At 35.4% G+C, this 18,080-nt stretch overlaps 3 protein-coding genes across 7 annotated transcripts in view; 2 read left to right on the top strand and 1 right to left on the bottom strand.

Moving 5' to 3' along the window:
- Nucleotides 1–350: 350 nt before the first annotated feature.
- Nucleotides 351–3,336, top strand: LOC107670683 (chromobox protein homolog 8-like). Its single transcript, XM_016463366.1, has 5 exons — nucleotides 351–558; nucleotides 716–759; nucleotides 1,164–1,229; nucleotides 1,336–1,402; nucleotides 1,619–3,336. The coding sequence occupies exons 1-5, from the start codon at nucleotides 490–492 to the stop codon at nucleotides 2,393–2,395; spliced, it is 1,023 nt and encodes a 340-aa protein (XP_016318852.1). The 5' UTR covers nucleotides 351–489; the 3' UTR covers nucleotides 2,396–3,336.
- A 1,936-nt stretch (nucleotides 3,337–5,272) lies between these two features.
- Nucleotides 5,273–7,897, bottom strand: LOC107670665 (aquaporin-8-like). The gene is made up of 5 exons (XM_016463342.1): nucleotides 7,567–7,897; nucleotides 6,280–6,406; nucleotides 5,993–6,207; nucleotides 5,785–5,919; nucleotides 5,273–5,658 (listed from the first exon to the last, which is right to left on the bottom strand). Exons 1-5 carry the CDS (start codon nucleotides 7,821–7,823, stop codon nucleotides 5,616–5,618), a joined length of 777 nt encoding a protein of 258 aa, XP_016318828.1. The 5' UTR covers nucleotides 7,824–7,897; the 3' UTR covers nucleotides 5,273–5,615.
- A 2,212-nt stretch (nucleotides 7,898–10,109) lies between these two features.
- The window catches only part of LOC107670674 (rho GTPase-activating protein 17-like), a 35,516-nt gene continuing 27,545 nt past the window's right edge, over nucleotides 10,110–18,080 (top strand). For all 5 annotated transcript variants that reach the window (XM_016463356.1, XM_016463353.1, XM_016463352.1 and 2 more), the window contains exons 1-2: nucleotides 10,110–10,400; nucleotides 15,788–15,827. In XM_016463356.1, coding sequence (XP_016318842.1) covers nucleotides 10,348–10,400; nucleotides 15,788–15,827 — 93 coding nt within the window. In that variant the 5' untranslated portion in view covers nucleotides 10,110–10,347. The remainder of the gene's footprint in view (nucleotides 10,401–15,787; nucleotides 15,828–18,080) is intronic.

The raw sequence follows: 18,080 nt of genomic DNA, 5'->3' as shown, positions 1-18,080 counted from the left end.
ACGAATCTGCATTTTGGTGGATAATAGACTTAACGGTAATGCTTGCCTGTTGTGTGGAATAAAATGATGTTCCGAGTTTTTAACAACATACACGAACTGCAGAGAAATCTGAAGACAACGAAAAACTCAGATGAAGATATTAATGCCGCTTAATGATTCCGGACTCGGACAATCAGTTAAAGGTGATCCACAGGACTCAGCCAGTTTAGCCACACACTACTTGTCCTCTCTGCGCTGTCGAGTCGGTCGCGCAGCTCGGTCCATTGAACCGCGCCGATGACAGGTCAGCGGGGCGCGAACACTGTAATACCGCGCTGTTTCATCCCACTTTTGGGTTTTTTGGCTTCCCATACAGTACCGCCGTCCTGCGGTGCCATGGTAACAGTTTAGAACGTGATGACGTCTCTTCGGAAAGACTATTATGGGCTATCAAGGATTATTCAGGCAGAGGGCTGAGGGGAAAAAAATAGCTGCGAGGTAGAAGTAAATATGGAGCTCTCAGCCGTCGGGGAGCGGGTCTTCGCCGCCGAATCCATCATTAAACGGCGCATAAGGAGAGTAAGTGCTCATCCCAGCCTGCTCGTCGGGGCTTCGGCGCTGTTACAGAGGCGCCTGGTTATTTGTTTATGCCCGCTCAACTGACATGTTATACGCGATAGGTTAGCCTAGCAGCGTTAGCTTGCTAATTTGAGTCCCCCTGTGCTTTTATCCGCAGGGACGGATGGAGTATCTGGTCAAATGGAAAGGCTGGTCTCAAAAGTGAGTGGTAATGACACGTTAACGGCAGTTGTTGCAACGGAAGGAGCGGTTTCGGGCTCCCCGAGCTCGCTGAGTGTTAGCACGGCTGAAGCGGGGACTGTGTAACGGGGCTCCGGTGAACGTTAGCTGACAAGGCCAGTGATGAGAGACAGTCAAGATGCAACGTTCAAAAAGCATTATTAGCTGATTAATGCGGTTTATCCTGGGGAAAAAAGACACGAATAAACCGAATATGTAGCCTTTGATATATGTATCAATAAATATTATACATGCCCATACAAAATCTCTTGAAATCAGTGATAAAAAAATGCACCTATTAGTAATAAATGTGTAAAAAGAAAACTGTAAAAATGATTTTGGACGTTATTATTTGCGAATAATTGAACATGCAATTATTGGTGCAGATACAGCACCTGGGAACCAGAGGAGAATATTCTGGATGAGCGTCTTTTCGCTGCTTTTGAAGAAAGGTAAACGTTTCTTCGTTATTTCAGTAATCCCAGTAGACAGATTAAATATTTTGGACGTTTTAAAATAGCTTTTCTCAGCCTTATTTTCTTCTTTTTTTTATTGCAGAGAGCGTGAGAGGGAGATGTATGGGCCAAAAAAGAGAGGACCTAAACCAGAAACTTTTTTAATGAAGGTGAAAGAATTATATATTAGCTATGTATTTTATATTTCTTAAAACATTTTTTTTTTTAACTTACTTGTTTGATTTTTCTTAGCGTTGTTTGTTTTCTTTCTTGGCTTTCTTTTTAGTGCATTTATTTTTTTTCTTATTCTCTTGCACTTTAAAGCATTGAAACCATGGTATCATGATGCTGTGCTTACATTTTTTAATTAGATTTTTTTTATATAGGCAAAAGCTAAAGCAAAAGGCAAAAACTGTGAGTTCAGACGGGAAATGTCTCAAGATTTACATGTGTCATTCCCGGTAGCCGAACCGGTTGTGACACCCAGAGCACGTGAGGGACTGCGGGCAGTCGTGCCTACGATTTTTCCACCGAGCACCATCAACAGAGGAGAAAGTGTTCGTGTGCGTCCACCGGTCTCTGAGAGAGACCCACTGATGCATGGGATGCTGGTACAACGCCCGCTGGATTTTGCCAGCTCACCAAAAAAGCGAGGACCAAAGCCAAAGTTGCGTCCAGGAGGTTCATCCACTGAAGGTGTTAAAAGAAAGGCAGATGAACCATTATCTTATCGACCTTCCAAAACTGAGAGATCAGGAGAGACCTCGAACTGTGATGTCATCCATTTAACCCAGAAGTTTCAAGCAGAATCCAGCCACGTTAAAAAGCAAATGGGAAGCAGGTCAAGTGATGTAAAATTCACACATGGTGGCAACATCTTAAAAGCTGGGCTTGGTGTTTTGGAACATCGACGGAAGGACAGCCCAAGTGGTGCCATAAAGCATTCCAAAATGAAACATCCTCCCAAAAGCAATCTATTTCGATCCACCGATCAAACCAGAGAGCAGTTGTCTCTGAGTTTTGTAGACGAAACCGATCAGTCCTGGTTGCCTTGTTTGAAGAATATGGAGAAAATTGTTGTTACTGATGTAACAAGTAACTCTTTGACTGTAACCATAAAAGAGAGTTCAACGGACAAAGGTTTCTTCAAAGAAAACAGATGATGTGATTTTAGTTTCTGTATGTGCGTGTATGAAATATTGTAATCAAATTAGAAACAATCTACATTTCTATATCATTTCTAGTCTATAAATGTAAAGTCTTGCAATCATGTTCATAATGCAAAAAAAAAAAATTATATATGTTTAGCCTACATTTCCATTCGCATTTTCTATGAAAATGAAGTTTATTTTTCTATTTCCCAGATTTTATGTAACGTATACCAGTTGGTTCCTCCTTTTGGTTGCCTTTTTCAGCTTTATTATGAATGTAGGTATAGGTGCTGTTAACACATATTAACGTTTCAGCTTAATGCACCTTTTTAAAGGACATTGTTTAGTCCCTCTTTTATGAACTTATGGTATTTTGTTGGTTATATTTTGTATATATTTGAAGGTTCCAAACAGTAGTCTCTATTAAAGCACACCCTTTATAAAGAGTGAAGGGAAATATGCTGCATATGTAATTAAACCCGTTAGGCTCTTTTTAGGCCTAAATATTTAAGGCACAATCATTTAGGGTTTAGAATCGTATTTCGTTACTTTTCGTTTTTCTGTTGAACATATAATTGATGTGGATGTTAACATTTCAATATAAAGCTGCTTTACGATCCTTTTACCCTTCAAAAACGTAAGAAAGTGTTTGATTGGTACAAATCATTTCTAAACTTGCGGAATACTTTAGTGAGCTCGCAGCCTGTTTAAGTGATGAAATTAAACATTTTAATGAAATTAAACGATGTTAACCTGTTTCATTAACGGTGTAGAGTATACAAGAGGTCAGTATTTTTGCAGAGAAAACAAAGTATCAAATCGAAAATAAAAGTGTAATTTATCTATGTCTGTAGAATTGATTCAAAACGTATTGCTCACGCATAATAATTAAAAATGAATCATCTTCATACTTGTACATCGTTTCTATCTGGCCTTATATTTTTAATCATTTAATTAACACTGTTTTTTTTTGTTTTTATCTGAAAGCCTTTTCACTCAGTCTGTTTTCATTACAGACTGAGTGCCTGTAAACAAAGACTAAAATAAATGGTAAACCGATATATAATATTTTAAACAGCATGTCGGCATATTTTGTTCATCTGAGAGCCTTTTACGCTGTTTTAATAAAATTACAACAAACAAAAAAATCATTCAAGTTGTCGATAAAGGGAAGCTGGCGACTGGTCAAATCCAATCATTCGTCGTAGCTCAGATATTCACTCCGTTTCAAGCTTATTTCTAATATATGTATATTATACACATAAAATTACATAATATTATTATTACATTTATTATTTTATTTTATACATTTTATTATTAAGAATAATACGCCACCGTACAAGTGTCGTAGGCATAGCACATAATAATTTGTAATTTCTGTATTTCTATTTTTAAAGATCTCTAATGAAAGAAATTATTTCTGACTGGTACTTGATGTCTGTCAACAAACTCCACTGTTAGATATTGTCAATATTTTTCAATAATTGCAAAAATACAAACGCTAAAATTGATTTAATTAGGGGCGTGATTTCAAATTGAATGTAAAATTTTGTAGCCGCCTTGTTGAGGAAGTGCAGTCCACCAAAAGCCACAAGATGTCGCCATGAGCTTGATACAGCAGATCCATATTCCTTTTAATAATCCCTTTAATTCCGTCTATCACTGATATACTGTGGTTTTTACTTCAAAATTAAATATTCAAAAACACAAACGGCCTATAACTAACAGTCACAGACTGCTCAATGTGTCGAAGGTCCCCGTGTTTGTACTGTTGCCTATATTTTCATTGGTTTAATTTTGGATTATCTGTGTTTTGTGTTTTATAATTCAAATGTAAAATAAACATCTGAGACATTAAGAATTCAACACTTAACACTGAAATAAATGCGAAATTAATTCTAATGTTTTGAGTTTTTGAATGAACTTATGTATTTTTTTTTTAAGAAAAACTGCGCTACACTCTAAAAAATGCTGGGTTAAAAAGGGACAAACCCAGCTACCGGGTCAAAACAACCCAACCGCCGGGTCAAAACAACCCAACAGCCGGGTCAAAACAACCCAACCGCCGGGTCAAAACAACCCAATAGCTGGGTTTGTCCCTTTTTAACCCAGCGCTGAGTTGTATTTAACCCAGCGTTTTTTAGTGTATTTATTTGTTTAACTGCAATGAATGTCTTTTAAATCTTAGATTTTTACGGTCACACAGTTTGATTTTTTTTGTCGTCTTATGCAGTGACTGTCCGAGACGACTTAAATAACCAAATATTTGACACCTATATTATCGAGAATTATATTTAGCTATTTAAAAATTTACATAGGCCTATATTCCGCCAATCATATAATTTCGAAAGTGTAACATTAAAGTTCTATATCGGTTTTACTGAAAAAAAAAAAAAAAAAAGTTGACCACAGAGTGCGCACTCGTCTGATGCTAGTTTTCTGAGAATAGATAGGAATAATTCAACATACAGGCTATATTAGTAGCTACTATAAGTTGTAAGTAAAAATACTATATATTTTTTAAGAGCTAAACTCTACTTAAGCTAATGATCTCTTATGCATTCTTTAATTTTTGTAGTGGACTTAAAGTGTTACCAATGTCCACCTCTTTTACTCAGCTGATGACTAACCTCTCTAACTAACCTGTGACAGATATGACAGGGTCATCACCTTTGACATGGTGCTTTTAAAGCTTCCCACAATGTGTTCATATATAACCTGTGTTAAATCCATACATGTTAACAGGCTCAAACACACTTTTGACATGTTTGTATTTAGTAAGTACCTTTTTGAGCTTGTCAAATATGTGAAAAAGAGTCATTTCAGTTGTATTGCAGAGTTTATTCTGATTAATTACCAAGAAATGGGTAATATAAGGCATAAAAATGTGCATGAATGAACATAAAATAATAGAATACTGTGATTGTATGCATTAAAGTGTGAATATAATGTATTTGATTAGATTAGAATTAACACTGCTTTAGACAACATTTTCCATTTTTTTAAATTTCCTAATTTAAAATATAAAATTCTAAATATTAATATTCACCAGAGCATCCTTTCCCCATATTTCCAGCTTCACAGCAGGATTTACAAACTCTCTTACATTTTTATTGAATTAAATGAGATGTAAATGATGGGCAAATCATTAGAATAAGTTCAATTCTTGTGCACTCAGACAGAGAATTAAGAAAATAAAAATCCAAAGCCTGTTTGAAAGATGTACTGAATGTTACTTCATCAGTAGACGGGTGTTGTTGTCTCCGAGCAAAATTCTGAAAGGAAAAAATGGCTTAATCAAAATATCTTAATCCAGTTAAATTGAGAAATATAGAATATGGCTGATTAATGATGATTTCAGTTCTCTCTATGGAACTCACAATGCTTGACACGAGTCTGACCTGACTAATGCAGCAGCAATAAGGCCACCAGTAATGGGTCCCACCCAGTAAACCCAGTGGTGAGTCCAATAGTTGGTCAGCACTGCAGGACCCAGAGCTCTTGCAGGATTCAAGCACGTACCAGACACATCACCGCTGAAACCCACAGAAGATATTAATCTCCAGACCGCACACAGGAAATTATGTGTAACATAATCAATGAACTCACCCCGCTAGTACATTAATAATGACTGTGCAGCCCACCAAAAATGGGACTAAAGGACTTTTGCTCTTGGCATTAACTGCACCCAGTAAGACCACCATGGTAACAAGACACGTCATGGCAATTTCTCCAAATAACGGCTTCAAAACATGGTCATCAGCCTGGAGAACCGTAAATGCCGCACCTTGAGCTCGTGCATATTTCTCATTCGAGGTCATTCCCTGAAAGCGACCAAGAAAAACATGTCAAATCCACTGAATTGAATGGTTCAAGGCCACATGTATCTTACTCACATTGGCCATGACTGCACCAAGTAAACCTCCAGTAAGCTGAGAGATCAGGTACGGCGCCACCATTTTCAGCTCCATTCCACCACAGAGGTAGACGGCTATGGTGAATGATGGATTGAAATGTGAACCACTGTGTCAGAAGAAAAAAAATCTTTGCATTATGCATCAGTAAGCAGATGCTTTTTATCCAAGGCAACTTCTAAGGTATGCTCAGGACTGCAGGGACAAAACCTTTGGAGAAACCACACTAGACAAGACCACACCAGATCAACCAAGCCACATCACCCCGAAGATCGGGAGTTTCCAAAGGGGGTCAGTTATCCCTGGTGGTACTGCAGGGGGTCGGTGGATTCATATTTATAAGGCTATAGAAGATAATATAAGAGGTTGACAATCCTGACTATTTTATTTGACATGAAATAAAACTTTATTATTCATTTTATTTATTTACTGAAAATCTAATTTATTAATAACTAAAACGCATTTAATAATTAAAAAGCATAATAAAATATGAATTATAAAATATATATAATTAAATAGAACACAATGTATATTTTGTAATGATATAGTTTATATAAAAACCATACTTTGTAATTTACATATTTTTGATAATTATAGAGAGTCTGAGAGAGAAATTGTAATATAATTTAATATATATAATATAATTTATAAATATTAAAATGTAAAATAAAACTTAAATGTAAAATATAATTTCTATTATATATAATTATATATACAGTTTTAAACTGTATAAAATTTTATTTATTATATAGCAATACGTTTGAATATAATTTATGTAACTACATATAAAATATATTTTATACATATTTTATTATATATATTACATCATAAGCTATATATGTTAATATGTCAAATATAATTTGTAATTCCTTTTAATATATACATTTGTAAATTTTACACACACACACATACACACACACACACATACAATTTCTATATTTCAAATTATAATTTTACATGCACACATATTTATATTATATATATATATATTAGTATTGCATGAAGAGGGGGTTAAAATGTTCATTATAAAAATAAAGATTAAAATAAAGATTAGTTTTGTTTAAATGTAAATCCACTTAGTCACGCTACATGTTTTTTGTTCACAAATAAGAAAGCAATAAAAAGCAATAAGAGAAAAATCAAAAAGACACTTTTTTTTGTTAAAGTCACACTCGGTATGCTATTTTTATCATATTTATTATTTTTGTTCTTTTTTGACAGCCACATACAGCATGCTATATCCATGAGTAAAAATACATTTCTTCTCACCTGATCTCTGCCATACATGCAATCAGCACCGCCACTGCGAGTCCGTGAGCCAGCGCAGGCTGGAGTCTGCCGGCGTCCGCCACGTTCTCAATGACGGACACACATCCGATGAACACAAAGAAAGCGGTTCCCACCAGCTCGGCTACACACGGCTGAAAGAGCCGCTCAAACAGGTTTGGCTGTCTCACCTCATGTTGTCCCATCTTATCCATCAGAGCTTTCTCCATGTTGTGAAGCTCCACTTTGTCTTCAGCCATTCTTTCTGAGGCACGAATGGATCTTGCGTCCTAATATGTTGGAGGATGCTACTCTACATTTGAATGGGAGTGAATTGCTCAACGACCTTTAAGGGCAATTGATGATGAAAAGACTAATAATAAACGTAAAATGCTGACCAGTGGTAAAGAATTCATATTGAAGGAATTTAAAATTTAACAGCTAATTTAGACGAGGAACTGAAGAGAAACTACTTAAACAGCAGAAAGGTTAACCTGTGCTGGTTATATAGATTACAAGGAAGACTACAAACACGTAGAAGTTAAATACATGAATCAGTTACTTAGTAATGGAAATTATTCTGTTATTTTATCTGTACAAAAACAGTCCGTTATGCTGCTTGACACTGCAACACTGTTATTTGTTATCATTTACTTTATTATCATAATCATAATACAGATTTGTAGCGCAAATAGTTTTACCGTTTACTGCACTTTGTTATTCCGGAGTCCAGCCCGGGGTCGTCACATGTGGTTGCCGCTCCTTCGTCGAATCCGCCGGGCGTGCCGTTCTCGACCCCACCGCTTCTGCTCACCCTAGCCCGGCCTCAGCTCACGCTAAGCCGCGGCTTCCCCTCACGCTAGGCCGACGTGTTTTTCGTTGTGAAAGCTAAACAACTTTGTTTGGTCTTCCAAAAGAGGACATGACTACAAATCAGTGGTTAAGTTGTATTTACAACACTGTTCCAGAACAGTTTAACCCAAATATCCAGATGTGTGCAGCACATTTTATGGAGGACTGTTTACTGATCCTGGGAGAGTAGACTACAATGCCGGCAGTTCTGACTCACAGTCTGTAAGTATGTTTTCATTTAAAGGATTTGCCACTGATGATTCAAACGCGAGTTTTGAGCAGTGTAGAGTAGCACTTGTTGTTTGTCATTTCTCCGATCACAAATGCAGACAGGGTTTTATGTTTACGCGGCGCGATGCAATGCAACGCAACGCGTAAAAAGACAGTATAAGTCATTATAATCTGTAATTATGTCCCCACTGGATGCAACAAATGCCTTGTTTATAATGGGTTTTAAATGAATCGAACATTCAAAGAAAATTACTAGCTTTGCTCAGGCGCTGCCAAAGGTGTGGTCTAGTGGAGATTAAAGCCGTAGCCCATGCGATCACATCTACATTTGTAACTAGTTTGAATCTTATTCTGTAACAAGAAGTAAAAACATAATGGATCACTTTACACTGTGGCAAGAACGGGGGAAAAAATTGACTATTTTGTCCTATACTGTGAAGGCCAAATTTCACTCTTGGCGCTTGGAAATTGAAGATTTTTGGTCACTAGGTGGCAGAAGACAACTTTAATCAAAGGCTAATCCGTGGTAGCGTTGAAACTGACAGAGAAGTAAATCAATAACATTTCGTCTTATATGTTTAGTGTTCTTCAATGTCAGTATGAACGTTAATGAATTGGATTTAAATATAAATATGTGGTTTAAATGTGCATGGATTATGTTGACTTGCTAAATGTCAAATTGCTGACAGTTTACCGTTTTTCTTCATATTTTAGCTATAGTAATATTTCAAAATGAACACTTACTGGACTGAAACAACTTAGGTTTACTTGATTATCCATACATAAAACATGTTCAAATGTGAGTGTCAAATGTGATACATTTTTGAGGAAGGTTTATTTGTTAATCTCAGTCATTGTATTGAATTGCATTATACAGTGCCGTGAAAAGGTTTTTGCCCCCTTCCTGTTTTTGTCTTCAGGATTACTAAGGCTATAGGCAGGTGAGTTTTTTTTTCAGGGTTGGAGCTGAACTCTGCAGGACTGCGGCTCTCTAGGACCGAACTTGCCTACCCCTGTACTAGGCTATATCCCATAAAACATGTAGGGCATATTAAATATAATTTTTATATTTTGTCTAAAAGTTCAATAATAATATTTTCCACATTTGTATTCAGCATAAGGATTTATTATCCATATTTGCACAAATTTTCTTTTAAATCTTAGTGGAGATGTAAGGACAACTACAACAACAACGTATTTAAATTTCGCTTTCAGCAGCTATTGTGCTTCGGACTGAAGATGGCGCTATTACAGAGAAAATGAGAAATGTAACTTCATTATACACAATGAATGGATTTAAAGGGAATGGGTTATTTAGAATTTGTGTGTGTGTGTGTGCATAAATCTGAGCCTTTAACTTATATCCACAAAGCCATCTGAATATATGAACAAGAGTGTTATTTAATCGGACAACCTCGGTCAAGGTGTCATGTGTCACAACCCACTGTGCTCCACAATAGGGAAGTGAACTGCTCTTCCTATTACTGCTGTCTAGTGACTAAACCAGAAATCGAGAGGATGAGAAACGAAAGGAACACGTTTGACGCACGGTTTATAAATGGATATGAGCAGTAAATGACACAGATTCTGCGGTTCGGATCCAGTTGTGCGCGCAATGGGAGCGTCGCCCGTGCGGGCGGCAGTTTGATAAAACAGCGACTTCTCTAAGTTTTATATGTTGGTGGCTGAAGACGATTCAAGATGAAGAAACAGTTCAACCGCATGAAACAGCTCGCCAACCAGACCGTTGGCAGGTTAGTGTGTTATATACTGTTTTTTTTTTTCTATGGTTCGTGTAAAAATATGTACACTAAAGTTGGGAGTGTCGCTGTGCGTCGCGCACCGGACTGAATTGTGATAAAACTGAAGTGCACAGAGCTAAAGACAGGTCTGAGGTGTTCAAAGTTATAAACTACACATGCTATTTGATCATGGCGCGTTATTCTATTAATGAAACCACTATATATTGTAATGGTAGGCCTATGTGTTTGATATTTGCGTGTAGAAGTGTAAAGAGTCTCCTATATACATTACAGAACTCGAATGAGATTGAGACATTTTGGTCTTCTCTGTTTTTATATGAATAGGCCTATCTATAAGGATCTGGATCATCAAACGTCTATTTGACTGAAATAATAAATACAATATATGAACAGTTTAAAAATGTGAAATTCATATTGGCTGACTGATCAATCTGTATACCTCTAACCGTTTTTGTTTTTTTTAGTTGAAGTGACTTGGCAGGTGACTGACATTTTATTAAGATAATGTAGCTAGTATTCAGTACTGTGACTTTCTCATTTAACAATAATTAGGGATGCACCACTAATGAAAAGTTGATCGATATATGGGTCCAAAAAAAAGGATTATTTGTCACTTTTCTCAATTTCAAGTGTTTAAGTGGCATCACAACATTATAATGTTCCGTATTAAATATGGATAAATATTAGTTTTAAAATAAATAGTTAATGAGAAAGTAGAGGTTATGATCGTTAATATATTATTGCGCTCTTAAAGAATTAAATGTAATCTAAAATCAAAAAGTAGTTGGAACATTGTTAGTTTTAGTTAATCACTGCAGATCTCAAGGAACAAACTTGCTTGGAAACAGTAAGAGGACATTTGAGTTGGCTGGTTTCCCTGCAGAGATATTTTAAAGGGCCTGTCAGTGTATGACAGTCTTAAAAGGGTCATATGATGCTGCTAAAAAGAACATTATTTTGTGTATTTGGTGTAATGAAATGTGTTTATGTGGTTTAAAGTTAAAAAAACACATTATTTTCCACATACTGTACATTATTGTTTCTCCTCTATGCCCCGCCTTTTTGAAACGCGTCGATTTTTACAATTTATGCACCAAGAGCTTGTAACACTCCAAAGAGAAAGGAAAAATTGAAATCGCATCATATGACCCCTTTAAAGTTGCCTTGCTTTGCATATTGGCTCCTACAAGGGTGAAAGGGTTAAGTATGGTCACAATATCTTAGATGCTTTTCACATTGAGCTTGATTTTTGCCTTTTGTTTTTGCCAAGAAATTGTCTTTATTTACATTCACATGTCTTCTTCTGTGAGTTAAGCATCTCGGACAGCTGCTAGATTCATCACTCGCTTGTCACAGTCTATCAGAGGGTCTGATGCAGCGTGAATCCTTATAAGGCACGGAAAACACAGTGCCTACCCCGGAGGCGAGTGGTGCAGCAAAATACTATAGAACCACTGATCTATAATTGAGATTCATTATATAGATCAGTGTATAGAACTCATTATAATCAGTGATGCTGTCTACACTGGATGCGGCGACATGACAAATACCCGATCAGAGTCGGAGGTATAATAGTCAGGCCAGCTCTCATGGCAGCTTTCCAGGCCAGAGAGACGCCACGTTTTTGATACAGTCGGTTAAGTTACGGCCCCAGTTGGTTTTGCCTCCGCTGCAAAAGGAAACACTGTCAGAGATTTTACAGTGATGAAATACATAGGAAATTGCTTGGTCTTCTGTGATATATAAAGTTGCTGATATTCATTTTAACTTGGGTAACTTTTAATCCTTGATTAAAAATGATAAATGTTGTAGGAGATATCCTGTATCTTTAGTGATGCTGCATACTTCAGTGATTTGTGGTGAAGTTTTGAACTTAGAAAATGTAAAAATCTAGCTGGAGATGTAATTGACTTTGAATCAGATGCTAATCAGAAATGGCATAAACACACAAAAATACACGGTTGCATCCAAAACATTGCACTCTGGTGGCAATTTTGTGTTAAAATCATGCAAAAATAGTGGCGCAGACTCAAAACTGGCCATTTAGATCCAGGATACTTAAGTTTTTAAGCATGCTTGCTGATGAACATAGAAGTTCCTTCTTTCCCTGAAACCTAAACCAGATGTTCAGTGAGCTGGTCAAAAGAAAATCGTGGCAAGAGGCACTCTGTCTACATGCTTTATTATATGTCATTGATCTTAGTAGTTGATCTAACAACAGGGAACATTCTCAGAACTTTGGCTAACGTTCTGGTGAGGTTCTCTCCAACGTTTTTCAGTAACATTAATGTTTAAAGTTATCTGGTCTTTAATAATGTTCTCAAAATGTTAGCACTGAAATTGTGTGTATACATCGTTCATGGAATTTTTGTGCACTGTTTTAGTTGGACGCTCATCTTACTACTTTTGAATGTTCCGAGAAATGTTCCCATGATGTCTGCAAAATGCTAAATGGAATGTTCCTTTAATGTTTTTAAAATTGGATGGCATTCAGAAGTAACGTTTTCATAACTTAATTGGCAAAATGTTCTGAATATATTTTGTTAGCTGGCAGAGTACAAGTTGGAATTAGGGCAAGCGGTTTAATTCGGTTTTTAAAGCAAAACATTTTGTCAAAGGAAATAAAAAGTAGGTGACAATATCTCTTTTGTTGAATGACCAGCTACCAACTAACATAATCTGGAGAGATTTTAATCTTTTCAAATAAACATATTGCCACTTAAACCCCTTGTTTAGTAGGGTTAAACGTGTTTACTGAACTGAAAAGGCCTGCAAAGTTCTGTTAGGGACATTATGCAAGATGCAAGCTCCAGTACTGTTGATCAGCTGTTATATTTACAATCATGGCTACCAATCAGATTCTGCTTGAATATGGCTAAAGATTATGCTTTTTGTTCTTAATAATTTGTCGTAATTGAGCATTATCGCTTTATGTTAGTGCAAACTAAAAGGAAAAAACAAAGTTTGAAACGGTCACCCACAATTAAACATTCAACACTGGTGCATCCATATCAATAATATGTAGCAAATAGAATTTACATTTTTGTGTACCAATTAAATTCTGCTTCAGTATGGTTTGAAATGATGCATTTTTATTAGGGTTGGGTCGATGTCTACAAAATTGGCACTCACAAATTTCAAATGATTTTCAACGGTCGCTTTGCCGCGTCCAGTGTAGACAGACTTTAGCTGATGCGGCACGGTGCAGCGCGACATGATAACTGTGTATCACGATGCCGGCTCAACATCGTGATGTCTATTGGCCCAACCCTAATTTTTATGCACCATTTCAAACCTAAAGAAAGCTTGAGTATGTAAAGTTATCTTGTGCTGCTTACAGATCACAGAATAACACATTACTCATTATTATGATGCAGTTCATCTTGTGCTCAGAATCAAATTACTTGGAGATATTTACGGGCTTTAGTGATCAATCCAGTACCGTAAAGGACGTTTTGATGGTCTAAGCTTAGGTCTTTAGAAATCTTTATAATAGCATGTATGCTGTATTCTCAACTTTGACTGTGTATGAAATGTTAGCTGAGGTATTTCTAGAGGTTTACACACATAACCCGATATGCATTTGCTGAACACAGGATCAATGCTAATTCAGTATTGATGGAAATCTAAAAATTCCCTCCTGCCTAACGTGAGGTCAGTCTCAAGCCTGTGTAACGGGATCTCAGGGATATTTTCTCTTGTTACATGACCAATTTTTTGACAATTTTTTTTCTGTACTGCCTGTGTGTAGAGTCTCTTTTGTTATTTCTCGTGGTTTCTCTCTTTTAGAAAAGTTGTTGTATATGACATTTAACAACTTCTAATATCTGTCAAGAACTTTAATATTGATCTACTCAACCAAAATAATCACCATGGTGCTTGACCTTGAGAAAGGTCCCTTTATCTGGAGGGATTGTCTGTGTGTCAGTTCATCACATGAAAGTTGTAATGTAGACATAAATAGCAGTTGCACTGGTTATGTGGTGATAAAATATCTGTGCTATAAAAAAAGATTCAAGGGTTTACCTTTTTTTTTTTTTACTACACTGCTGGCTCAGCAGTTTTACCACTTGAAAAAAACAAAAACAAGCCAGATGTACACCAGATTAATAGACATTAAAGATATTTTGAATATAATAAAAAGCTTATTAACTTGTTTATTAATAATAGTACATTTAAGATATATTGACTATAATAAAACAGGCATTTTATTTTTAATTAACTTGTGAGAAGACAAACTGCATAAAATATTAGGGCTAGTTTTATATCTTGAATATTTGAAGACAGTATTATTATTATTATTATTTAAGATAGGTATAGATATTATTATAATATATATAAGTTTTTTCTCAAGTAGTTTTTTTTAGCTGTGTTTTGTTTTTTCTTGTTCAATGCATAAGTCTCCAAAAATAATGTTAGATTTAGCAAAAAAGAAAAAATTTTAATTCATTTCAGGATACGTTCTCTGAAAACAAGTCTCATTTTCTCATGCAATGTTGCTTCACAACTAAGTTTTTCTTATTTTTAAGATGATCAAATATTCTTACTGGAAAGATTAAGGCTTTTTTAAGGGTAAAAGACTTGGGAACATTTTCTTTGTTCAAAATAATGTGCATAACACATATCTACACATAACTATTACAACAATATACACTCTAAAAAATGCTGGGTTGTTTCAACCCAACTTTGGGTCAAATATGGACTAACCCAACCGTTGGGTTAAATTTTTACATTAAATATTTGTAATATTTAATTACATATTTGACCCAAAGTTAGGTTGAAACAACCCAGCATTTTTTAGAGTGTATATTGTTGTAATAATAAATGAAAATACTGAAACTATCACAGATGATGCCATAATAACGTTCTGACTGTACAATGTCCCCATAGTATGATTTGTGATAGTTTTATGGCCTCTGGTCAAAGGGAGACTCTGCTCATTAGTTATGAAGCTCCACCTGTTTTTGCTGACAAGAGTGTGTGTAAAGCACCAACAGCCCCGCCTCCTTTACCGCTGTTGCCATAACAAACAATGTGGAATGCAGGAAGTGGATTTTTTTCTTCTGACGTGTGCCAAACTGACAGTTTGTTGACATAGTTCTAAAATAAATGATGTTTAATTTTGAAAAAGTGAAGTGCAGTGGATGTTTTAAATGGATGATATTAATGATGATGAAATCCAATGAATTTTACATGTGAAGTGAAGGCTTTACACAAAGCTATGTTCTTGCATGTTTGTGTTGTTGGTATCTTTTTATAGTGATACCAGCTTAACCTGCTTTCACAGTCACCCTGAGAAAGAGCATCAGTCACATGAAGCACTGCACATTTAGTCTGCTCATATAACCAATCACTGTTTTCCCTTTTTTTGTCCACAGAGCAGAGAAGACAGAAGTACTGAGTGACGACCTTCTTATGGTGAATATTTTGTCCTTCCATGACTTGATCATGACTTTATCACAACTATGAATGACTGCACAAATCACCCAAAATTCCACCCAAGTCACCAGTGTTATTTTAGTATTATGTGTATACTATTAAAGTTTTTATTAACATTTTAATTAGCTTTTTAAATTAACTTTATTCTTTGTCACTATTGTAATTTTTTTATTTTTTTTATGTCACTATTTAGGTTTAATTTATTTTTCATTTGTTTTAGTATTTAGTATTTTTATTTTTATATTTTAGTTTTAGTTCAGTTTTTATTTATTTCCAGTTAGTAATTTTAGTGCTTTAACTTATTGCAAACTTATTGCAGTTAGTTGCCTTGTCAACATTTCTAAATTTCATATTGCTTAAAAATGTCATCTAATACTGTATTTATATTTTATTTCAGCTTCATTTAAACAAACAAAAAAATATTTTAAATAGTTTTAGTTAACAATAATATAATAACCCTAGAAGTCACTGAATTATTATTTTTGCTAATTATTAATTTAAGAAATTAATAATAAGAGTATTATGTTTTATTTCATGGCTCTCTTGAATACTTGATTTAGATTTTTCACTGCATTCTGCTTTCAAATATTTTTGCATAATGATTTTAAACTATATAATTAACCATTGGCCCTGCCAAACGATTTCCTAAGACACACAGCCTTTTTTCCCTTGCATATCATCTCAAAACAACATTTATGCATCAATATTTTAATATTTATGTCTGTTTGTTTATTTATTTATTTGTTAAGTAGTTGTGCAATAAGCAGGATAATGTACAGTAAACTGGTCAAAAATACTGTTTTGCAGACTAGCTGATTGTAGATGATCCTTTACATATCTTCTGTATGTATTCATATTAATCACAGTATTGAACATGTATAAATTAATAAGGCATAACAAAGCAGATATTGTGCTCTAGTATGACTTTAGCTCTTATTTAGTGTTATTCTTGAGCTTCTCTAATCGTCTCTTTTGCTTTCTCTTACACTATGAGTATCTCAGTTGACCTTTGGCCCTTTACATTCAGCTTCTTCTTTCTCACAATCTCTCCTCTTTCACACTCCTCCCTGTTCCTTTTTCTGACTACTTGCAGATAACAGGAAAGCAACTGACTGTCTGAATATTTCTAACGCCACACGGCCCATGTTTGCATGAGTATGAGTGCAACTATGGCTGTTATGAACAAAGGAAAGCCTAAAATAGCTCAAAAGCAGCTTTATTGTGGCGTATGTAGATGCTGGTGATTATGCATATAAATCTAAAAAATATGCAATTTACTGCATGACACCCAAAATCTTCCAAAGCAAACACTCACTCTAAAAACAAAACTAATCAGCCTAATCTGTCACTACCTCATTGTTTATAAAGCACCTTGTTGAAACATGCCTGTGCAAAACACTGTACAGCTGAAGGGAAATCATTGAAGCTCGACGGACTCTCGCCAGAGCTTTATATGCTGCTCCTTGACCTTCATTCATGCATTCCTTGTCCAAGGGTCAAAGTTTAACTACCTGATTGCTCTGCAACTTACACCGCCTCAGCTTTGCAGGAGGGAAAAGAAACATGATAATGGGCCATACACTCCCTCTTGAAATGAGTCAGAGGGAGATGTTTTCTGGCTTTTGAAGGTCTGCCAGGTTAAAATGCAGCGGTGTTGGCAGATGGCCCCTGTTAGAGCTGTACTGCCGCTGGTTTCTCTGGTCGTGGTTGGAGTTTTTGTGAACCAGCATTGGGGGGGTAACACAGCTAGCTGAACTACATTTTTCAGTAGCTGGTTTCAAAACAGGAAAGCCTTTTTCTACTAATGAGCTGCTTTTTCCAACCAACAAATAGTCACTAAATGCTGTTTTTTTTTTGTCACATTGTGTTGCATAGAAATGAAGCAATAATCATGCACTCTCCTAAAATATATTTTCTTATGTTTATAGTATCGGAAAGTCCCATTCATTTTAGTTTGGATGATTCATGTAAATAAACTGGGGAAAAAAAGAAGATTCACAGATTAATTTCATTACAGATCAGGGTTTTTATAAACCTAAAAAAACAACAACATTTCGTTACTTGAAATAAATGTTAACTGAAATAAGTTAAATGTTAAAACTAATAAATAACAATTAATACAAACTATATAGACATTTAAAAAAAAAAAAAATGAAAATGACAAACACAACAAAATTACATGTTTTTTTTAAACGTATTATGAAAACTTAAATACAAGGATATATATATATA

This window comes from Sinocyclocheilus anshuiensis, unplaced genomic scaffold (assembly GCF_001515605.1).
Source record: "Sinocyclocheilus anshuiensis isolate Anshui unplaced genomic scaffold, SAMN03320099.WGS_v1.1 scaffold1165, whole genome shotgun sequence".
Lineage (NCBI taxonomy): Eukaryota > Metazoa > Chordata > Actinopteri > Cypriniformes > Cyprinidae > Sinocyclocheilus > Sinocyclocheilus anshuiensis.
This window is presented reverse-complemented; position numbering and strand designations above follow the sequence as displayed.

Coding starts and splice junctions, on each gene's coding strand:
- LOC107670665 (XM_016463342.1), bottom strand. CDS start 7,823: ATGGCTGAAGACAAAGTGGAGCTTCACAACATGGAGAAAGCTCTGATG. Junction 6,208..6,279: donor TTGGTGCAGTCATGGCCAAT/GTGAGTAAGATA, acceptor GGTCGCTTTCAG/GGAATGACCTCGAATGAGAA. Junction 5,659..5,784: donor ATTGCTGCTGCATTAGTCAG/GTCAGACTCGTG, acceptor TTTTCCTTTCAG/AATTTTGCTCGGAGACAACA.
- LOC107670683 (XM_016463366.1), top strand. CDS start 490: ATGGAGCTCTCAGCCGTCGGGGAGCGGGTCTTCGCCGCCGAATCCATC. Junction 1,230..1,335: donor TTCGCTGCTTTTGAAGAAAG/GTAAACGTTTCT, acceptor TTTTTATTGCAG/AGAGCGTGAGAGGGAGATGT. Junction 1,403..1,618: donor CAGAAACTTTTTTAATGAAG/GTGAAAGAATTA, acceptor TTTTTTATATAG/GCAAAAGCTAAAGCAAAAGG.